Here is a 23,295-nt window from a genome sequence, read left to right as displayed (position 1 = left end):
AAAATAGATGAGTCTGAATTCAGTTTTGGCAAAGGGTAAGTCCAGACCACAACTAGAGTTACTTATTTTTGTTACTGGATAATATTTAATGCTGATTAACAGTGACGTTGAACTGGATTTTTTGACGTTTCTACTTTAAAAAAGAAAATCACAGCTGTGAAGTTCCCACCCTGCAAACAGCCATGAGTGTAACTTTACTCGTGGGAGTAGTTGGACGTTAAAAGGAGTTGAGGATACTCAGCACTATGCTGAATTAGGCTCCATATTAGTGTAATCATTATTATAATAAAGGTAATTAACTATTCATTTGTAATATGGCACCTCCTACTTGCAAATCACAAAGGGCAAAATTCTGGCTCCATTTAAATCAGTGGGAGTTCTGTCACTGATTGCAATAGAGTTAGAATTTCACCCCACATGAGTAAGCTAAGCCTCAAAACCAATGAAGGAGGGAAGTGTCTGAAGCTGCAGTGCAAAATCCAGATCCTATTTACAGCCCTAGAGGAGAAAACTGAGAAGGGCTTGATTCAGCAGCACATGCTTAACTTGAAGCATCTGCTTAAATCCATCCCTATCCAGCAAAGCACTGAAGTATGTGCATAGGTTCTGATATAGCAAACACATGGGATCTTAGTGTTTTGCTAAATAGAACAGAAATCCTGGCTTTCTGTTGCTTGGATTTTATGCTGTGGGGGAAGGGAGGTGTGTCCCCAGAACCTCTGAACTGGTTTATTAAGGTATGATATTCATCACTTGTGGATCTGAAGGCCTTTCTGTAGAGAGTGAGATGTGTCAGAGATCATGTAGTCAGGTGCAAACACTGATTTGGCCCATTGCTGTGCATGGTTACGGAAGCTAAATCCTTAAGTAGACAAGAAAGGTAGACTATTAATTTGGCCCTCTATCAAGAGTTCTTGTGGACAGAGCAGGCACTGGAAAAAAGGGCATTTGATAATGATCAGACAGCATTTTATTCCTGCCAGCTATTCCTAGCAAACATATGAATATCTTGTTTTTTCCTCTCTCTCTAAACAAACTGTTTTCCAAAGAAAAAGTTCTGGCACTCGCAAAATCAATTCATCTTCAAAATAAATTAAACATTCAATGTGTACCCTTTCCCCATATGTATTATATTAATAGTATGCCAATGTATGTAAATGAGCCTGAAATTCAACTAGAAAGAATTATTTAAATATTCATAATCACAGTACAGCATATGCAAACCAGATCCTCGACCGAATTGTACTGCGGAGTTTCAAATAACAGCTGTACTGAAGCAAAGCCATTTAAACATAACTCATTTGGTTATTTTAAAAAATGTTGTCACCATTGGTTGTGAATTTGTTAATATTTGTGCTTTGTTATTAACATCTGGATCAGGCCTCAATTCAGGAAACAATGTAAGCCTGTGCTTAAATTTAAACACATCCTGAAGTCAATGTATGTAAAGAGCTGTCTTGAATCAGGACCTCAGAGAGAACTGCCTACAGTTCCTCTGTCTGAATTCCTCTACAAAACTGATCAATACTAAAATACTACAAAAATAATCAGTACTAAATATCATGGTATGTCAGTAGAGATGGGATAGTCCAGTTTATTTTCATTCAAGAAACATACGTACAAAAGTTGGATGCAGAATAAAGGGTAGCCCCCAAAAAGTATGAATAGAATTAACGCATTTTTTAAAAATAATACATTTCTTGTAAGTTGTGATGTATATATTAATTCAGGTATATCCTGAAATGTATTTCAGAATTTTGAATATCTTATGGTGAACTCAAAAAGGTGCATTTAAGGCAATGATTTCACACTCTAATGTATTACACAATGCCTCTGTGAGATGAGGTTACTGAGGCTCACGGCAAGACTTGCCCAAGGTTACACATAACGCCTTTAGCAGAGGTGGGTTTGCATGCTAAGCACCAGGATGAGCCAAGCTATAGCAATGAACTGAGTTAACACCCCAACTCCTCATCCTGACAACTTTAATCCCGAGGGTCCAGCTCCAAAGTTCTTGATGTCAATGTGAATCTTTCCACTGACTTCAAGAGCTTTATCTCAAGCCCTAGGAGAACGCAAGTAACCCAGACCGCCAAGCAGAGTTATTGCGCAGGCACATGTCATGATGCACAGTGTTCAATTTCCTTAGCATTGCATTGCTCGTGAGGAGTTGATACATTTTATTCTCTTCTTCATCAGGCTTTATAAATAATAAGCAAATTTCTCCCACTGCATTTGCTGGGTCGGTGATCAAAGTGTGTAGGAGCACAGGTCTGCCTTGGCACATGTAGGTCTGTAGGTAGGTTCAAGAGGCCAGTCAGGATGTCCTTATAAAATAAGGCTACGACAGTGATACTCACACTGAGGCTCGGGAGCCACAAGGGGCTCTTTAGGGTGTCTCCTGTGGGTCTTTGCAGTACATGATATTAAAACACTGGGTGATTTAATTATTAACCAATCTAAGTTATTACCCAATCAGGATGCTTTCACTATGTTATTAACCAATTGTGGAATGCTTGGTCAGACATTTTGCTGTGAGAATAATGTATGGATATATAGTAAAGGAAACAATGAATTCACACGGCTGTGGCTGGTTTGGGTAATGTTGATCGCTAATTTGGCTCCTGAGCCACTGAGCATCACTGTGCTACAATATTCAGGACAGGGCTTGATAGGCTCCAAGTGGAGCCTCCTTTATCAGCTACAGGCTTGGAGAGGGATAACCAGGTCACAAGCTGCGTCTGGTCCTGCTAGGGGTCCTTTGCGGGAAAGGAAGATGGGAAGCCCACAGATTGTGTTGCAGCCTTAGCGTGGAATGCAGGCTTTTTTTTACATATTGTGCATGGAGAGTGGAGTGTAGCTGAGAGTAAGGTGTAGGGCTTGTGCCATTACTCTTGCAAAGTGGGGAGGGGAACTGCAATAATTGTGCTACTCCGCCCCAAGCCAAATCCCTGCTTTAGACCACCTAAGGTTTCCTGTACAGTTAATGACAGACCTGCCCTCCCGCAACAGCTAATTTACCTCACCCCGTGGAACAGGTTTCATCAGATAGTTTTGTTTTTATAACAAGGACGGCGTTTACGGTCGCCACCGCTGAGGTACAAAAAAACGGGGAAGATCCTGCTCCCTAAAACTGGAGAGCTGGCAGTGTGCACTATTGAACACCTGTACCGATTTCCCAGGACAGCTACTTCCAAAAAAAAAAAAAAAAAAAAAGGCCCATTCTGGGAAAACCTGGCTTAGCGGTGCACGGATTTCCAGTTCCAAACTGTGGCCCCCCAGCCAGATAAGGTGGGAGAAACAGACAGAGTCCTTTGCCCTGCCCTGAAGGTGGCTAGTGTGAATGCTATTCTTAATGTATTAATTTATTATTATGAAATGCTGCAGGAGGGTTTTGCTGAAGGGAGACCAGGAGGAAGGAATCAGCCAGTCTGGACTACTGCTCTTCGCTCTCTGGGTGACTTGCATGACCTTGGTGGGGGACAGGAGTTTCACAAGATACACCCACCCCTGCCTTAGGTTCCTTTCCTCCCTCCTGGGTACACGGGATCCGATAATCAGCTCATGTTTGCCAAGTGCTGGGAGGGGAAACGCAAAGTGTCTAATACCAAAAAAAAAAAAAAAAAAGCACTTTTCGGCCTTGGGGCTGGGGGGGGAAGGTGCGATAGTGGGGGGAGGTTATACAGGAGATGGGGGGGGGGTCCCTGCGCCCCCTCGAGGCCGCAGCCAGCTCTGCAGCCTGCGGGATGCGGCAAAGGCCTTTGCATAAATTATGCTCATGACGCAGCAGCTAAAAAAATCCAAGTAACAAAAAATATTCCCCCCTCCCCAGAGCGGGGGCCCGGGTGGCTGCAAGGGGGGGGGGAGAGCTGGCCCGGTGCAGAGAGCCCCGGGGGTCGCGGTGCAAAGGCTGGGCTGGAGGGGGGGGGGCCCGACGCCTCCTCTTTCTCTCCCCCCCCCCCCCCTTTGTGTGCAGCAGCCTCCGCTCCGCTGCTGTGAGATGAATTTTTAATTATTCCCAGCAAAAAAAGCGGCTCGGAGCCCCGGCCCGAGCGGGGGGCGAGCGGGTGCCGGCGCGGTGAGTGCGGGGCCCGGCAGAGGAGGGGTGCGGTGGGGCCGCCGCGGGGCGGGCAAGTGGGGGGGGGGGGAAGGCGGGGGGGACCCGGTTCGGTGAATATGCAATGGTCTTAATTAGCATAATTTATATATTTATGATAAAGAGAAAAACAGGGGCCGGGGCCGCCGCTGCGAGCCGGGGGAGCCGGGACCGGGGGAGATGGGGTTGGGGGGAGGCTAGGAACGGGGGGGTCGGAAGCTAAGCTGGGGGGGGGGACACCGGGGTTGGGGGGAAGCCCAGAGGTGGGGGGGGAGGGAGGAGAGAGCAGGGTTTGGGGGGACGGGAATCGAGGAAGCTGGGGTTGGGTTGGAGGGAGCCCCGGGGATCGGGGGGACCAGGGCATTGGGGAGCCCCGGGGATTGGAGGAGCCGGGCTTGGGGGGGAGCCCCGGGATCGGAACGGCCAGGGGGTGGGGAACAGCGGGAAAGGGACCGCGGCGGGGGCGGCCCCGAGTCGGGCAGCGGGCTGTGCGCCGGGGGGGGGCGCCGCCGTGCCGCCTGCGGGGAGTGGGCTGCGGGGCCCCGGGGGTCTCGGGCTGCCGAGGTACCGGCCTGGGGGGAGCAGCTGCCGGGGGGTCCGAGCCGGGGCGTGGGACCGAGCGGCCAGACGCCTTGCAAGGAACTGGGGTATGCAGGGGGCCCCGGGGGTTTCCGCTCCCTGCCTGGACCTGTCTCTGCCCGGAGGTGGCTGGGCGGAGCTGCCCCCGGGGCTGGGGGCTGGATCCCCCCCCTGGGGCTGGGTGCGGGAGCCCCCCGGGAGGATGGGGTGGGGCTGCCCCTCGGATTGAGGCCCATGTTACTGGGGATAGTTGCTGCAATCCGGGTTTTGTGTCACTGGCCAGATCCCCTTTTAGCAAGCCCTGATCCAGGGTCCCCTGCGGGGCGAGGGGGGCTCAGAGTCAGAGAGAAGAGCCTCCCAGGGAAGTAAGTGCCTCCGTTCCTGGCTCTGCCACTGCCTTGCTGGGGAGGGGACCTTGGGCAAGTCACTTTGCCTCCCTGCCTCAGTTTCCCCACCTGTAAAATGGGCATAATGATACGGCCCTGCTTTGTAAAGCACTTTGAGATCGACTGGTGAAACGCGCTAGGTGAAAGGTGGGTGGCATTTTTCGTATTTGTTTTGTTTTTTTTAGTTCACACCAGAGCAGTTGAGGGTCACGGTGAATTTGACAGCACCCCCAAGCCCACAGGCTGACAGGCACCCTGAACAGTAGCGGTCAGCGCGACAGACGCCTCAGTTGCTAATGCGTGTCCCCGATTTTTCACGGGGGGGCCTCTAGGCATTACTCCGATACAACAAAATACCCCTGACCAAAGGGAATGGAAAGAAAAGAGTGTGGAGTCTTCTGAAGGCTACGCCGGCCCGGCTTTGCCCTCTGGACATGTTCTCATCCCATCCCGATGCTAACCTGGTAGAGCCAGTCCTTCTGATGTTGACGAGCATTGTGACAGGGCTGTAACGCATGGGCTGGCCTTCCCCCACAGACAGCTCCTATATTATTAAAGGCTTTAAATACTACTACTAATAAGCCCTTGATAGTAAGAGCTGCTTGACCAGGAAACACCTGTTGAGGCAGACGTCCCCACAGCTCCCTGCCAGGCAGGGGCATTCAGAAGCATGGAAATGCCCCACAACCTTACATGACGCTCTCAGCAGAATGGCCTCCATCCCTGTCTCCTAGGAGCTGGCGCTATTCTCCGCCTGACGTGTTGCAGTCAAAGTGACCCAGTGTTTTTGTTCATGAAACGTTAAGAAGAAAGCAGCCGATTTTTCTCATGCATTCCCATCACAAATACGCACATGGTGAGGGTGTTTTTACCACGCTTGCTAGGTAGGTGTTGATTGGGGAGGGAATATTAGACTTCTGGGATATTACTGTAGTGCCATCTCACCTTTTAGGAAGGCTGGAAAATATGCATTTTATTAGGTTAGGTTTGCTTGGTAGGCGACATATCTCACTTTACGTTTGCAGGACCTACCAGAATCCATATTATGAACTTCCTTTACAACTGGTAGATTAAATTTATGATCAATGCACTGGACTGGGACTCAGGAGATCTGAGGGCCGTGCCTGGCTCTGCAATAGGCTTCTCGGCTGACCTGGGGTAATTCACTTCTCTCTCAATATCCTATCTGTAAAACAAGGATAATAATACTTTCCTCACTTTCTCAGGAGAAAATAACATATATGAAGTCTTAAGTTACTTTTAAATAAATAAATACTGCTTCCAATGCCACACTGACCTAATTCAGAAAGTTGTTAAACAAACGTTGTTATAATTTGTATTACAGTAGAACCTAGAGGCTCCATTGTGCCAGGGGCTGTACAAACCCACATGGAGAGAGTTTTTGCCCTGAACAGCTTACTATCAAAATAGACAAAGGGTGGGAGGGAAAACAAAGCCACAGAGTGATGATGGCTTGGTCTACACTTAACCCGGTGATTCGGCGGCAGTCGACGGGAGTTACACAAACTACGCAGAAAACTTGCATAACTCCTGTCGACTGCTGTGCTTCTAACTTCTGCACGCTGTCTTCACTGCACTGCGCCAACGGGAGCCGCGTTCCCGTCGACACAGTGCTGCACCACTTACGGGGGTGGATTAATAGCGTCGACTTCTGGATCGACTGAGCGGGTCTTCACCAACTGCTCAGTCGATCCAGATAACTCAATCTGACGGCGGCGACTTTGCCGCCGTCACTGTAGACATAGCCGATGTGACTTGTCCCAGGTCATCCAGCAGGCCAATGACAAGGCTAGGAACAGGGTCCCCTCATCCAGTGGGCCATGCTTTCTCTCTAAGAGAGGATCATCCTTATTTCAAGGGTTGCAGCAATGGTCACAAGTTAAAAGCACAACATGGGGCAGGAAAACAAAAGTTTATTTCAGGAGGATTGAGCAAATAGGTGAGAGTTAAACCCAGAAATTGGCAGGAGTTATTAGGTCACCTCTGGCTTCTTTTTTTAACATATTTAGTAAAATGCTGTGGATGCAAATGCAAACTCCCTGTCCGTTACGCACTGTTCTACTTGCCTTGAAATGGGAACGGCAAGTGCTTGGGTTCACAGATTGTCAGGTTGTCTCTCGCTTTCCTTGGAATCCCTGATATTGCAACAGGCTCTGCTCGGGTTTCTGGAGTCGGCCCATGCACAGCTGATTACAGGATCAGGGCCAAAAAAATTGCAAACAAACTACTGGCAAATGCAAATGGCATCTAGTCCCTCTGCACAGATCCCAGTAAGTACATCCAAGTAAAATGAGGCATTGTGGGGTGGGAGGGCTCTTTAAAATTTGCAGAAGCTGCGTGTGCTATGCAGATGTGAATTCCCTCTTGTGATTTCTTCAGTCCTGAAACTCAGCTCAAGGCCATGGGTTCTTCGCAGGCAGCAAAACTAAGGCCCGCAGATATGTCTCAAAGTCCGCCTCTCACTAACCAATTTGTAATTCATTCTGTTTACGAAATGGTCATATCAAGTCAGCCAAGTAGCTTGATCTGAAGACAGCCCACTTTATAGCAGCCCATTACAGATTTTCATGGCTTTAAGGTACGTTGGAGCGTCTGCCCTTCCGTGTCACAAATGAGTTTTCATTGACTCAGCCGGTGGAGGCCTTTGTTAGCTGGCCCGGCCCAGCCCTGGCACAAGTTTTCCAGGAAAGAGACTGACTCCTCTTGTAGGAGATAGTAACCAAGACCTTTGGGGAGCTGCTGTACATTCAAAAATCCCCCCAGTGGCAGAAATGTCTGGTTTTGAAGAGTTAATCCAACACTGATCAGAGGTTGTATCTGGTTTTCCATTACACCCCAACCTTTAGGGGTTTAAAAATGGCTATAAAATTTCACTCTGAAATGTGTCAAGCAGGGCACGTTTCACTGGAAGCAAATGCACATTTTCAGAAACGTTGGATTGGCCATTTTTAAATTCCCTAACATGGAACTGAAGTTTCCCCCATTCCATGAAGTGGATTTTGGTGTGGTTTGAGTTTTGCCTTCAGAAAGGGGAATCCAGTTTTGTTTCAGCAAACAGCTGGGGGCTGTCGTATGTGATTACTTGTAGGACAGTTGCGCAGTACGTCTGATTCTTAGTTTCACTAAGAGCTCTTTGCACTGTTCTGGTGCAGATGGGATGTAAAACGAGCATGCCTTACATTTACTTGCACTTTCAGGCTTCTTTCTAGTCTCACGGTGATGGGAAGGGACATTACTGTAAATGAGAATCAAGCCGTGCGTGTTGCTTCCGCGAAAAAGGCTTGTGCTACATTAAGGGTTGAATATGGGTGTTGGAAGTTCGCCCTGCTGCCATGCCTAGATGTGTGTGTGTGTGTTTCTCGCTTGCATTGGCATTGCAGCAACTCTGCTGACCCTGGGCATTAAATAGAGGGCTTTGCTCTCCAGAGTGGTTAGTCCAGCCTCTTTCACAAGTGTTACACATTCAGACACACGCAGGCTGAGATTTTTAAAGAGGCCCGTGGGAGTTAGGCATCTGACTCCCATGGGTTTTGGGCGTTTAAGCCCCTTAAACCTCTTTGCAAATCCCAGTCCCAGGGCTCATCTTCCCTAGGGAATTTAATCACCAGTAAACATGATTTCTAGCAGTCAAGTTAGGCAGCACGCTGCTGGGCACGACTGAGCAGCCAGCAAAGGAAAGGACACGCATGCTGTCCGCTTGTCATATGCTATTTCTGGCCCTGCCACTGGCCTGCTGTGTGACTGGGGGCAAGTGATGTCACTGCCCCGTGCCTCAGTTTCCCCATCTATAAAACAGGGATAATGTTACCGGCCTCTTCTGTGAAGTGCTGATGAAAAGCACTGTATATTATTATTATATTAGGGAGGGTGAGGCTGCAAAAGACTAATTGGATAAGTATAAAAAATGTGATTTCAGTGGGAGCTAGGTGTCTAAATAGCTCGGAGGATCTCAGTCTAAGTGCGAAAGTCACTTTTTAAAAATTGGCCTTGTGCTCCTACGTGGCTTAGGAGCTTTGGAAAATGTTGCTCACAATCCCCGTTTATGTGACAGACTGTAACTGACACGAGCATCTGCTTGGACAAGATTGGCTTGTTTATTTTTATGAATATCCCCTCCAAAATAGAATGACACTAAACTGGGATTTAGGATTGAGGTGCTTTTCATTTTCTACCTGGACGTCGCTTCAGACTGTAAGAAACAGTGGGTGATTCAGCAGGCCCTGATGCTGTAATTGAATCTGTCTCTCGGGGTCTCTGCAAGGGGGACTGATTCCAAGGTCAGAGGCTAGAGAAGAACCATAGGAAAAATGGGCAAGTGGATTGAGAAGGAGCCTAGGTTTTGTGTGCTCCCGAGTTCCAGTGTTCGTCCTGCCAGTGATTCACTATGTGATGCTAGACAAGTTACTCCTTCTGCCTCAGTTTCCCCTTCAGCAAAATGTCCTTGGGAAGCTTGTGAGGCTATTTTTAAAGTGCCTTGAGATCCCCAGAGGAAAAGGTTTGGTTGAAATGCAAACAAAGATTTAGTGCTTGGGGGGAGGAATTAATTACAAAACCAGGTTGAAAGGTCCTTAATATTCTGAAAACAAATAGAAAAGGAAAAGGGGCAGATTAAACACGAGGCACAACATTGGTGCTTGGACCCATGTGATAATGAATGGTGTTTTATGATTAAATGCATGTTTTAATGTAATTAAATTGCAGTTTAGATCCTTATGTGGCTTCTTTGGAAAAGAAAATGTTTGTGGTTTCTGTGAGTCAGGTTTGTCCATTTAATTATCTCTCAAGTGATGCAAATGTAAACAGTCTGGAAGATGCAACAATCTCTGCAGACCACTTAAAGAGTGAGAACAAGAGCTTGTCTACAGGGAGAAATTGACCAGAATAGCTCTTGTGAAATGAACTATTCTGGTCAGTTTTCTCATGTAGACAAGCCTTTAGTAACATACAAGTGAAAGAACCTTTAACTCTCTGAATTTTGTGCTGAATATTTTTACAGATTGGGAGGACTCCAAAAATGAAAGCCAGGTTTTCAACTGGCATGAATCAGCATAGCTCCACTGAAAAGTCGGTTAAACTAGGCCAATTCACACCAGCCCAGATATGACCTTGAGTGAGGACAAAATGCTTTATCCCTTGATCCTGTGAACCCTTTGGTCCCAATCTGTCCTAAATCAGACTTGCTCAAAGTTAAGCGCATTCTTAAGTGCTTTGCTGTAATGGGACCAGAGTGCACTATCAAGCCCCTAATTCTTGATGGCGGAAATGAGAGGCCACACAATCTCCGTCTCCTCTGGTGCTGTTAACCACGGGTGCAGATGTCAGCACTGTAATTGCAGCCTTTTGTAACTGGTAACCACATCTCCGAGGCTGCACTTTCCCTGGCCCCCTTAATACTGAGCCCCAGTGCATTGCTGCTGCCTGTCTTCCATTCGGTATTTGCGTGCCATCACCCACAGTTGTACTTAGGATGCACTTTCTTGTGTAACGGGACAGGAAGTGGTGGTCAGCACCGGGGTCACGGAGGCCTTGCATTAGCCTAGTGAAACGGTGCAGTGTCCCAGAAGGTTGGTGGCCAGTTGCCTTAGAGTAGAACCCAGGGTCCATGTCAGATTGGTAGGGAAGACAGTTCAGATTCGCCATGCCTCAGTTTCTCCATCTGTAAAATGGGGGTGATGACACTGACTTCCTCTGTAAAGTGCTTTGAAGGCACAAGAAGAACTAAATTCTGCTTCTGTTGACAAAACTCCCATTGACTTGATGGAAGCAATCTTGGACCCCACCGGGAGGGCCTATTAGCCTGTAGCCAAAGGGAATAATAACAAAGAATAGCAGTTCTTGTCATCAGTGACCCTCACTGTACTCTGATGAGGATGGGCATTAAATAGGGACAGATTTTCAAAGGTATTTAAGGGACCTAAAGATGCAGATAGGTGCCTACTGGGATTTCCAAAACTAAACCACATAGCATATTACTCACCGAATTCCCATTGATTTCTCTGGGAGTTAGGTGCCCAGCCTGCCTCGGCACTTTTGAAGACCCCACTAGGTAGCTATCTTTGAACATCTGGCTCTGCGGGATTCTCACCTGTGGCAGGTTTGTTTAAAGTGAGATTCCCACTGGACTGGGATCCAGGCAGTTGCATCTCTGACTCATCAACATTAGTAATTAACACAGCAGTTACATTCACAGTGAGAACTGGAGCATCGTAAATCATCCTCTCCCTCTCTTTTCCACTTTTTTATTATTATTATTTTGTGCATTTCATTTCCTTGTCACCATCTGTTGTGAAATGGCTGTTTTCGTGCTGCGTGCACTTAACACCACCATCTGGGCAAATGATTTGTCCCATTAATTGCAAAAATGTGTGAAGAAGCAAAATGAAATGGTACTACACGCTTGCAGAGTGTCTGCTAAATGAGAGCCAGCCTGTGATGAAATCCAAGCCACACCACAGAACTGCATTGAGCTTGACATTATGAAATGTCTGCTTAATCATCTATCACGCTAATTGGTCTCTTTGCACAGCGGTGAGATCTCGGCTTCTCTTCTCTGCCCGTTACTTGACTCTGCTACAGAGGGAAGGCCTGAAAAGAACTAAGTGTCTGATAAATGCAGTCGATAGGACATGTTTACTGTGTCCTGTTCAGTGTTGCTAGACTCTACCTGAGATTCTGAAAGTGGTTCTTCAACTTGTTTTGTTGCAGTAGATCTGTGCAAAGATAAACTTCCTGTAAACCACAAGTAGGTTTCACTTTTCATGTTGCTCTTTGCTGCAGGCTTTTTTTGTGACACTTTGATTAGCAAAACTCCAAGACTCTGTTGAAAGATGCCTTTTTTAAATCCTCTGCAGACTTGGAAGAATGCATCTTGCACTAAACTTCTTTCTAATTTACGCTTTTATACCCTCTCTGGCAGTACCAAGCATGTGCGACTGTAAAGGACTATGCTACTTTTTTGTCGCTCCATTGTGCCGTGTGCCTCCTTGGGAAAGCGCATGGGATCATGTTTGTTTTTCACCGTTTCCTGGAGACGTTCCTAAAATGCACAAGCAGGAGGGATGTGACTGGGGAGCGGATGAATAACCTTGGGAGGAGCAAGAGAGCCGTGGCATTTTCAGCACACTATTTTTTTATTTGCAGCTCAGCGAGTGAAATCCTAGACACTGATCCAGCTGAAGAGTTTGCCCAGTTCCTTATGGGAGAGAAGTGCACAAAACTCTCCTGCCTCCTCCCAAGTTTCTGCTTTGCCCAAAGCTGAAAAGTGAATGAGTTCCTAGCATTAGAACTCAGAATTTTCTGGGTCCTATCTTGTGATCTTTTCTAACAGACCAGCTAACAACTGCTCAATCCCATCTCCTGCCAAGAATGACGCTCGCTCAATCACTAGGGAGTGCGTTTGGAATTACACCTTTCCTTAAACAGCTGTTCCTGGTGTGAGCATCCCCAAAGGAAATTTGCAGTGAGACACAGATGTTTGGTTATTTTAAAATATGCTCTGGCTTTTTAGGAATCTGTCCACTGAATATCAAGCAGTTTGTCTCCCGGAAGGTGCCCAGTGCTGCAGCCATTTCGATTTCGACCCATTTTTATATATATTTTTAAATTATAATTATCTTAAATTCGAAATGAAAAGTTGCTTTGATAATTTAACTATATCGGTTAAGAAGCAGAAGCAGATGTAGTGAAAGCAGTAAAACCCTGTAATGTGGACCCAGTTATATTGGTGTAAAGGTGCTTAAAAGGGCTTGTTCATATGCAAAGTTGTATTGCTTTAACTATACAAGTATAATTAAAGTACAACCTCCTTAATGTGCATGCAGTTCTACCAGTATAAATCTGCTTCCAATGGTATAGCTGATTCCCATACAAGAAGGGAATCGGGGAGTGAGGATACTCTATAAAAGCTCAGCTGTACAGCTATATTGGCAAAGCCTCCTAATGGAGATTCAGCTTAGACTGACAAAAGGAGTTCTTTTGCTGGTATAGTTATATCACCTCCCCAAACATCTTAAACTGTACCGGCAAAAGGACACTTACTGATATAAGCTGCGCAGGAGGGGTTGCTTGTATAGCTGTGTCGGTTAGGGGTGTGATGTTTTCGCACTCTTAACCGACACAGCTATGCCGGCAAAACTCTGTAGCATAGATCTGGCTGGGGAATAGGTTATACCAGTATATTAATCAGTAAAAAAAATAATAATCCTCTTAAATGAAGTAGTTAAATCTGTATGAAAATGGTGTGTAGCGGAGATCTAAGGGTAAGATGACAGGAATAAGCTTTACAAGTGTAAGCATCTTTATATTATGATTATTTGGTTTATTTGTATTACCATAGCACTTAGGAACCACAGTCATGGCCTATTGTGCCAGGGGCTGTACAAACAAAGAAGGAAAAAAGAGGCCGTGTCCCAAAGAGCAAACAGTCACCAGTATAACTACAGCCAGGCCAAGGGGTGGTACCAATTTAATGCTGTCGGTGCACAATCACACCCCAGCTGTAAAAAGTGAAAACACTGTACGTGCACCAGGCTGAAGCACTAGCAGTTGTGAGTGGTGTTTTGAAAGGCATTCGTCATTGGCTGAACCCTTTCTCGTTGAAATCAGTAGCAAAATTCTCAGTGGGAGCAGGCTTAGGCAAATATTGAAAATTTCCACTCTCTGCTCTTTAGACCGATGAGGTGATAAAACGTTGCAGGCGGCTTTTAGACGGTATTTAAAAAAAACCCTCCATAAATAAAACATATTCCTGTGCAAACAGTGAACGACCCAGATAACAACATTTCTTAACCCCTTGATTTTGAGATAGATAGATACAGATGTTCTTCCTGAATTTGTTCAGACACCGCTTGTTAATTGGTCTCTGTATGCAGCAGCCTCGCTTTGCTCATCGCTGTTTATTCATGTCCTGTGTTTACAAAGCTGGTACAAGTCTTGTCCTGGGTCTTGTCTGTACAAGAAAGTTGAATCACTTTTATCAAACGTGTGAATTTAAATCAGTTTGGTGACGCCGGTGCAAACCCCTGCGTGGACGTTGATTTTGTTTTAAAACCGGCTTATTTCACTTTAGCTTAAAATAATTAGATGGGATTTAAGCCAAACGGTTCTTAAGCCCTCTGAAACTGAAATCAGTGTGTCCATTTTAGCTAACTGGTTCAAATTTGTGTGTAGAGAAGGCCTGATAAAAGTGCTTTCTCCAGTGGATATTTCTCTGCCTTTGTACCTCCTGGGACAAACCAAATTCAGCCCTGGTATAAACAAGCCGAGTTTCCATTGATTAGCATGAGACCTGTGCTGAGTTATTCTTTACCACCACTGAATTTGGTCTGATGCCTTTTAAAAATTACTGCTTTATTTAGTAAACCCATTTTCTAATAGATAGGGGGCCGATCATGCCCCCCTACCCCAGTCTCTGTATGCCTCTCCAGCAGTAGGTAGGGGTCATAAATGTATCGCACACTGCAGAAGAGAATTCCTCCAGCAGATGCTGTCCCCCCCTCCCCCTTACCAGATCAGGGTCAGGAAGCCAATAGGGGAAGGAGCTGTAATGCTCAGTGCTAAGGAGATTCTGGGCTGCGGTGCCGCCTGAGAAAGGCTGCTACAAGACAGTACAGCCCCTGGGGCTGCCCTAACTCATCCCGAGAGCCTTTTTGTGTGGGGCAAAGGTTATTTAAGATTTGCATTGTAGTAGCACCTCGAAACCCCAGTCGAGATGGTGACTCCGTTGTGGTAGACTCGATAAAGTCACACGGTGACTGTTTAGTTCCTGCCCCAAAGAGCTTCCAGTTTCCTCCAAGAGAGATGCAGCACAGAACTTGGCCGTAAGTCTTACCTCTGCCGGGAGACCAGCAAACCAGTCACTGGCCACCATCCTATACAACTCACAGACCTTCTCTTCCTGCTGGAATGACCGTCCGTTCGGTTTATTTCATCTCTTTGTAACAGGAGGTTTTGCGGCCTTAGTTCTCGTTGGTTTTTTTTTTTCCACCAGTACTTTCCTGGCATTGCCAAGTGTCTGCCGCTCCAGGTTTTCCTGCCGTTTGCTGTGCTTTGTCTGTAGGAGAACTAATTAACTATTAATAATGCCAGATGCGTAGAAGAGCTGCCTGATCACCCCAACTCCATTCTGTGTTGCACTAGAATAAATTGTTAATTAAAGCATGCACCGGCGTCCCGTGGCGTTTGGCTACTCTGTAGTCAGAGCTGGGTTTAAAAACTTATAACAGATATTACAGATCAGTCACAGGCTGCTCTCAGTCACTTCACTCGCTCGGGCGGCAGGGTCTAAACGTATTAAAAGCCACTGAGCGTAGCGGAGAAGACGGCACTGGTTCTGGGCAGTGCCTCCTGGGATCTGGTTGAATGTTTAGGTTGAGATTGTCAAAGCCAACTAGGGGGATGGTTTTAAAGGGAGCTGGGCTGCTAACTCCCCAGTTTAGGGTGTGCAGCATCTAGGGGTTGGGTACTATCCCTTTAAATAGTTTGAGAACTTTCTAAGGGCCCTCACTCTGCTTACGTTGCCTGTTGTATATAGTTAGCAAAAGTGGTTAGTAAACCTGGACCCCACCGCGTTTCCTGTTACGTTTGTTGTGTAAAGAGTGAAGGATGCAGTAATTTCCACAGACCGTTTAAAGGGACACTACCCAATCACTAGATGTGGCCTATTGCATGGGTGTTAACGGGGCCAGGATTTCATCCTATATTGTTAAAACGTCAGTGCACATCATAGCAACATGCCCACCCAACATCTGCTCCAAGGGCCCGGTGCTAAGCTTTAAACCTCTCAAGGGCCTGGGTCCTGGCTGGTTTGCAGCCTGATTTTGCCAGATGCTGAGTACTTCCTGGTGGGTGCTGATCACCCTCCACTTCCACTGAAGTCAGCAGCTGTGATTTTCCAAAGGGACTAATGATTTTGGACATATCTGCTCTTTAAGGCTGGAATGTTCAGGGGTCTTATGGGAGTTAGGTGCATAACCCCCATGGACGGTCAGCGGGAGAGGAAAATGGCCTAAAGAAACACGTTATCATGAATCTGGTTTTCCAAGGAGAGGGTGAATGGTTTGATCTGTGGGGGTTGAGGGTTCACTTTTCTGTTGGTAGAGTCTCATCTTCTGGGCTGATTCTTTCTCCCAGTCAGCAGAAAATCTTGCACAGATCCATTGCTTCCCTTGGGGTGGGTGGGAGGCAGGGGATGGGCATTTCTAGAGGAATCAGCAGCACCTCTTTCTTCTCTCATTGTCCATTCAGCACTTCCACTGTACTAGTGAATCACACAGTTCCCCCCACACCCTCCCCAAACACTCCCCTGGGAGATAGATCAGAATTAGCTCAGCGTAGAGAAGGGGAGGCCAACATACAAACCCGGGAGTTCTGACTCCACACGCTTGCTCCTCCATCGCACTTATTGCAGTCAGTCACCCCGTTGCAAAGCGGCCCCGATTCGGCAGGCGCGCGCTTCCACCCCCGCTTTGCCCTGGGTGCGTATGGCTCCACAAGGCGCGGCGTTAACGGGGAAGCCAGCCGCCTCGGGTCCGGCTCTGACAGCAACACCACCGCACGCGGGGCTGCTGGTCTCGGAGCTGTTCCTGTGCGACTGCAGGGTGCGAAATGCAAGGGTGCCTTGTATGGTTACACCCACGCTTGCAGGTTGTTGAGGGATCTGTGGCGGGTGTGATACTGGTTTAGCAGCAGTTGCTCTTGTAACCTTTGCATTCTTGCTTGCAGTATGTGGAAAGTCTGAGCTCCCTCCACTGCCCCCAGCCTGCAGTGACAAATCATGGACACCGAAGCCGTGCGGCCCCAGGAAGCTTCCCTGACAGTGAATGAGCAAGTACGTGTGTTTCTTTCCACTGGTTTGTGGCGACAAGTGAAGCAGCAAACCCCGGCTTTGTGAACATCTCGCCCTTCTAACCCTGCCAACGAACTCAGGGCCAGATCCTCCCCGGATGTAAATCAGCAGTGGTGCGCGTCACTGATTTACACCCACTGGGGATTGACCCCTTGATTTCAGTAGAGCGGTGCTGATTTCACAGCAGTCGAGGATCTGCCCCATTGATGTCAGTGGGGCAATGCCAGTTCACACCAACCAGAGACGTGGCCCAGCAGCTGATAGTGCTACAGCTGATTGACACCAGTTCAGGATCTGTCCTGACGCTTTTTGACTAGCTGCAATGGTGATGAAAAAGTTACAACTCAGCCTTATGTGATTAGATGGATGTGTACGGGGACGGACGGATGGATGTGTATGGGGATGGATGTGTACGGGGATGGAGGGATGTGTATGGGGATGGATGTGTACGGGGACGGACGGATGGATGTGTATGGGGATGGATGTGTACGGGGATGGAGGGATGTGTATGGGGATGGATGTGTACGGGGATGGAGGGATGTGTATGGGGATGGATGGATGAACAGATGGATGTGTATGGGGATGGATGGATGTGTATGGGGATGGATAGGTGGATGTGTACGGGGATGGATGGATGTGTACGGGTACTGAAGGATGGGCGAATGGATGTGTACGGGAATGGACGGATGGATGTGTACGGGAATGGACGGATGGATGTGTACGGGGATGGACGGATAGATGGGTGTGTACGTGGATGGATGGATGTGTACGGGGATGGACAGAGGTGTACCGGGATGGATGGATGTGTACGGGGATAGACGGATAGATGTGTATGGGGATGGATGGACGGATGGATTTGTACAGGGATGGACAGATGTTTATAGAGATGGATGGATAGATGGATCCAGTCTAGCTCTGCCTTTTGCTGTGGATGGAGAGGGTGAAGCCCAGAGACTCATGCCCTCTTCTTGTTCCTTTCTTTCAGGGTCCAGGCCCGTTAAGATCTCACTTACGCTTTGCTGTCTGCTTCCAGGTCATTGTGATGTCCAGTCACGAGACTATCCGAGTGCTGGAGGTGGGAGTGGACGCCCCGCTTCCAGCGGAGGATGATGGGAAAGCTTTGGAAACAACGGTTGGCGAGGTGGCAAGCAGCTGCCCCGTGGAAACAAGTGAACCAGGAAGAGAAGACGTACAGCGAAACCTGGAGCCCGTTTGTGGAGAGACAACTGGTACGTGGCCGTGTCCATGGCTATTTCACACATTCCACCCCTCACCCCTTGGTTAGTGCAAATGATTAGAAAAATGCCCAAGACCTAGAAAACATCCTGAGATGGACAAAAGTTCCCTTAAAAATACATTCCCAATTTCAATTGACTTTCTAATCCCAACGGATTCTGCACTGGTTTTTCCATTGAGTTTTCTGTCTGTCAACAAAACAGATGAAACCCACATTTCCTGACTTGCTGTCAGATGTGGCCATGTGCGTCAGTAACTATCACACTGGACTGTGGGCCAGGAGACCTGGGTTCTATCCCAAGACCGTGGACAAGTCATTCCCCGGGCCTCAGTTTCCCCTCCCTTTGTCTTTTTAGATTGTAAGCTTTTTCGGGCTTACTGTTCCTAGCAGAATAGGGCTCTGACCTCAGATGGGCAGGGCCCGTAGGCAGTTCTCTAATACGAGTAATAATCGGGTTGGTGGGTGGTGAATCTGATAGGTGGGGTTCATACACACTGTGGTGAACAAAACAGTGCTTCTGAATACGACGAGTGTGCCATCCCAGCTTGTGGCCTTGCTCTTTGTGGAGATGGAGGTGGCGGGTGTGGGGAGTCACGCTCCAAATCCATTCCATCCCTTTGAGAGGGACAGAAAGGAACACCTGTCCATGTGACGCTTTCCATAAGAAGCATTAGAGGAATTCTCTTTTTCTCCAGGTGCCATGTTCTTTACCATCCGGGCCGTAGAGGGGAGGATGGGCTGCGGCTTGAGCTGTGTCCGCACGGCAAAATGACAGAGCTTGGGCCTGAGTCACAGTGGGACTCGGGCTCTGACCCATCCCCCAAGCAGGGTCCTAGGAACCAGCTCCTGATTTGTGTGTGGACAGAAGCGGGGCTTGGGCTCAGACCTGAGTCAGAGTCCGGGCTCCCTGTGCAGTGTAGACGCACCCTAGAGCAGCCTTTCTCATGCGGCCACCAGGGGCTTTTCTTGCAGCCACAGCCTCCTAGGTGGTGATTGGCGAGGGAGAGGGAGGAGAAGCAGCGGCCTCTCCCCCTGGCGCTGCCAGCCGGGCTTGGGGGGCCCTGCCCTCCTCTGGGTCTGGAGCCAGAAAAGCTGGAGGAACAGGCAGCTGGTATGAGTCCCCCACATTCCTCGGGGTCGGGCTTCAGCCCTGGGGTGGTGGGTGGCAGGTTCCAGCCGTGTGGCTTGGGGCACCACTTCCCCCACCGACCCTGACTCCTGCTGCCTCCTCCGACCCTGGGCTTCAGCCACGCGGCAGGCTCCATCCCCCAGGTTCTGGCTGCGGGGACCTGGGCTCCAGCCACGTGGTGGCAGGTGCCGGCCACAGGCTCCCCACCCCCTCCCCATCGTCCATGGTCCCCGCTGCCTCCCTACCCACCTCCCCATCCAGGGCTTAATTTGTTCCCCAGCTTGCCAGGGCTGAGTAAATCTGCTGTGAAAAGTGATATTTGTATGTTTGTTAATATCGCTTTTCACTGTCTCCCAGCTAGCTAGCAGGTCTGCTTTTGTGAAATGTGATATTAACAAACATACAAATATCACTTTTCACAGCAGCAGACTTACAAGTTAGCAAGTCTTTAAAAAGAGCAACCATAAAAGCAAAAGAAACAACAAAAAACAGGAACATGCAAAACACTTTATTTTTGCTTCTAGTCTGTTTAGATCCAGTAAAGAACAGAGAACTGTACATGATTTTTATTACTGAGTTTGCAAAAAAAGAAACCTTGCATAAATAAATTACAATGATTTGGGCACGTCTAGGTGCATATGTATTTGTTTTTCCTAAAGTTAATTAAGTATTTTAGGAGAAATTATCAGAGCAGCCACCAACAAGGGTTGGTGGCCGCACTCTGATGCCCTACCAAACAATTTGTTGTGAGAACCCCTGCCCTAGGAATCCTAGGTCTCCTCTGCAGTCTTGATGATGCAGCCATAATAAACAGCTGAAGCAGAATAAGGATACAGGATTTTTCTTCCCTGCCCACCGTAGGCTGTTCTGGAGTGTTGATATGTGCTGATGAACAGCTGCCGCATCCCACCCCAGAGGTGGCTGCATTTCAGTGGGTGACGTGATCTTGGGTTTCAGTTTGGTAAGGTATAGACAGCTGCCCAAGATAGTGTTGTTATTTTATAATCATCAGCTCCTGTGGGTAGAAAATGAGTTCAGTCTTACGAGTCCAAGGTGGAGGAGAAGGAAGATGCATGTAATGTAGCTATGCTGCAGTCTCTCTTCCTCAGGGGTAGCAACGGCTCATTAACACACACCGTGCCGGACATTTCTCTTGGTGCCTTTTCCGAGCAGTAGGTCAATGTTGTACAGAGCTCTGGTGCCATCCAAGATTACAGAATTGCAGTGCCGGTGTCTGGCCACACGGTGTCACCTTGACTCCAAGCACGGCTGAGGTGGATAGAAAGGTGGGGGCGACCAAGATGCAGGCTGTCACGGCTTTGAGCCAACGGCAGTGACAAGTGAGAGGCAGGGTGGCCCATCGGCATGGGACGCAGAACACCTGAGTTCTGGTCCTGACTCTGCCACTGAGCTCTGGGGTGACCTTGGGCAAGTGGCTTCCCGGCTCTGTGCCTCAGTTTCCCCCTCTGCAAAATGCGGGGAAGGATCCTGACCTCCTTTGTAAAATGAAAACACACGACCCGCGGGGGTCACCTGATGAAATGAATAGGCAGCAGGTTGAAAACAAACCTAAGGCAGTACTTCTTCACACAACTAATAGTCAGCCTGCGGATCTCACTGCCGGGGGATGCTGTGAAGTCCAAAACTATAACTGGGTTAAAAAAATAATTAGATGAGCTCATGGAGGATAGGTCCAGCGGTGGCCGTTAGCCAAGGTGGTCATGGATGCAGCCCTTTGCTCTGGGTGTCCCTAAACCTCTGACTGCCACAAGCTGGCATTGGACAACAGGGGACTGGATCACTCGATAAATTGCCCTGTTCCGTTCATTCCCTCTAAAGCAGTAATTTTCAACCTGTGGTCCGTGAACCCCAGGGGGTCCACAGACTATTTCTAAGATTTCCAAAGGGGTCCGCGCCTCCATTCGAAATTCTTTAGGGGTCCACAAATGAAAAAAGGTTGAAAACCACTGCTCTAAAGCATCTGGCACCAGCCATTCTCAACAGAGAGGATACTGGGCTATATGGACCATTGGTCTGACCCAGTACAGTGTTCTAAAACCACTGTATAAGAACTAGGCATTATTATACGAAAAGTAGAGCTGGTAGAAAGATGCCAATTACATTTTACATGGAATTTTGAAAATTTCCTGCAAATTTTTTGTTGTTAAGAAAAGCAAAACTGAAAAATGTTGGGTTTTTGAAAACCATTTTTGGTAAAAACTCTCTGCAGAGAGAGCAAAAAGAAAAAGAAACAAGTTTTCTGCAAAAACAAATCAGGATCGAGTAGATTTTGTAATCATTTTTGGAATTTGAACAGAATAAATCATGATAAGAGGTTGACCGGACACATATGGGTCTTTTGGAGGTAGTAGGCACAGGGTATGAATAAGATTTGTTAATGATTTAATAGAAAGTTAATGTGTGTTAATAATGCTAAAATAACAAGGTTAGAATATCTATATTTTGTAAAGATTTTTGTGTTTTGAAAACCCCATAAGAAAATTTTAACTGAAAAAACCAAAACGTTTATTAAACAAAATATTTTTAACAAACGTGTTTTGATTCCTGGGGTTTTTGTTGAAAAACCAGCAAACTTCACCCAAACACAAATGGTTGAAAAGTGATTTTTTTTTTCATTTAAAAAAAATGTTTTAATGAAAAAAAAGTCAACCAATTCTAGAGTCAAGTGTCACTGTCAAACTCCACTGGCGGTTGAATTCCTCACCCAGGCTCTCCACTGGGGGGTTGATGGCATCCAGGAGCTGAGCTTTTCCAGCAGTGAAAGAAATGCCGGTGCTGTGGGAAAAGCATTGAATAGAAGGGCTCTGTGAATCACTGCACAGCAAATCCCGCTTGCTGTCTTGGAGAAGCAGATCACAAAGGTTGACGTCCTGCCATGCAGCCAACCCCCTGCGACGTGCTCAGCGCCTTTTGGAGTAGGGAGAGGCCCACATGAGAGCCACATCTATTTCCTGAGCGAAAAAATCCAGCTCTGCCAGGAGCACTCATATGTGGTATAGCCACTAGAGGGAGACAGATAGCTGTATTATGTCAGTCGGTGACAATGAGGCCTAGTAGTTAGGGAACGGGGCTGCGACTTGAGTCCTGGATTCAATTCCTGGCCCTGCCACTGGTTTGCTAAGTGACATTGGGCCAATCATTTTCCCCTCCCTGTGCCTCAGTTTCCCCATTTGTAAAATAGGGGTAATGATGCAGCCCTGCTTTGTTGAGCACTTGGAGAGCTGCAGATGAAAAGCGCTATATAATTATTATTGTGACTACACTTAAGTAAGAGGGTCTCTTGACATTGTGCTATTTCCTCCTCTCAAGGTGAAGTAAAGTCATTGCCTGGAATTGCTCCCACCAGCGTCTCGTCCGTCACCTTCAACCAAGCAACAAGCCAGCAGCAGACCCAAACCATTGCTCCCTTGGCAGTGCAAACTGCGCCCCAGGTAACTACCGGGCAGTCACCCGGCTGGGCGTGGGAGGGGGCGGTGAGCCGCGGGAAGAGCGCGTGGTGTTTCTCCCACGTCCGACGGATGGGGAGGAAGACTCAAGCGGTGATGCGGGAGCAGCCTGTGAAGGCGCCACGGACGTGTGGGATTCCCACGTGCTCTTCCGGCGCTCGCAGCCGGGTCTTCGTTAACGAGCCCCGAAACAGCCCTGTCTGTTTGCACGGAGACTTTCCCAGCGGGATAGCACCCGGCGGGGGGGTTGGGTTTGGAATGAAACAGCGCCCCTTAGGCCTGGAACACAGGTTCTGTGTCCCGACCCATCCCTAGCCGCTATCCTCTGCACAGGGCCCCCGTGGCGTTGAGCTGCTGCTGCACATAATTCCCGCAGGGTTGCGCTAAGAAACAATTTCCAAAGTCCCCCTCTGGTGGGGATTTGATAAGTGGCCTCTGGGGGTGTGTGTGGGGGGGGCTCCACTCAGCTGGAACCCAGCTGCTCAGAGGGGAGCGATCCCCTGCCCATGCGTGGCTCAGGCAGGCCCCCCCTGGC

General features: G+C 47.9%; 1 protein-coding gene across 2 annotated transcripts in view; it reads left to right on the top strand.

Annotated features, from left to right (window-relative positions):
* Nucleotides 1-3,413: 3,413 nt before the first annotated feature.
* Nucleotides 3,414-23,295, top strand: part of POU6F1 (POU class 6 homeobox 1) — a 30,952-nt gene continuing 11,070 nt past the window's right edge. The window contains exons 1-5 of one of the 2 annotated variants that reach the window (XM_067529634.1): nucleotides 3,414-3,457; nucleotides 5,247-5,945; nucleotides 16,804-16,909; nucleotides 17,913-18,156; nucleotides 22,624-22,745. In XM_067529634.1, coding sequence (XP_067385735.1) covers nucleotides 16,856-16,909; nucleotides 17,913-18,156; nucleotides 22,624-22,745 — 420 coding nt within the window. In that variant the 5' untranslated portion in view covers nucleotides 3,414-3,457; nucleotides 5,247-5,945; nucleotides 16,804-16,855. Of the gene's footprint in view, nucleotides 3,458-4,004; nucleotides 4,079-5,246; nucleotides 5,946-16,803; nucleotides 16,910-17,912; nucleotides 18,157-22,623; nucleotides 22,746-23,295 lie in introns of those variants that run through there. The other variant, XM_067529635.1, reaches the window with a different exon arrangement.

The sequence above is a fragment of the Emydura macquarii genome, unplaced genomic scaffold (assembly GCF_026122565.2).
Source record: "Emydura macquarii macquarii isolate MOO-44397 ecotype Brisbane River unplaced genomic scaffold, CSIRO-AGI_Emac_v2 contig_2994, whole genome shotgun sequence".
Lineage (NCBI taxonomy): Eukaryota > Metazoa > Chordata > Testudines > Chelidae > Emydura > Emydura macquarii.
This window is presented reverse-complemented; position numbering and strand designations above follow the sequence as displayed.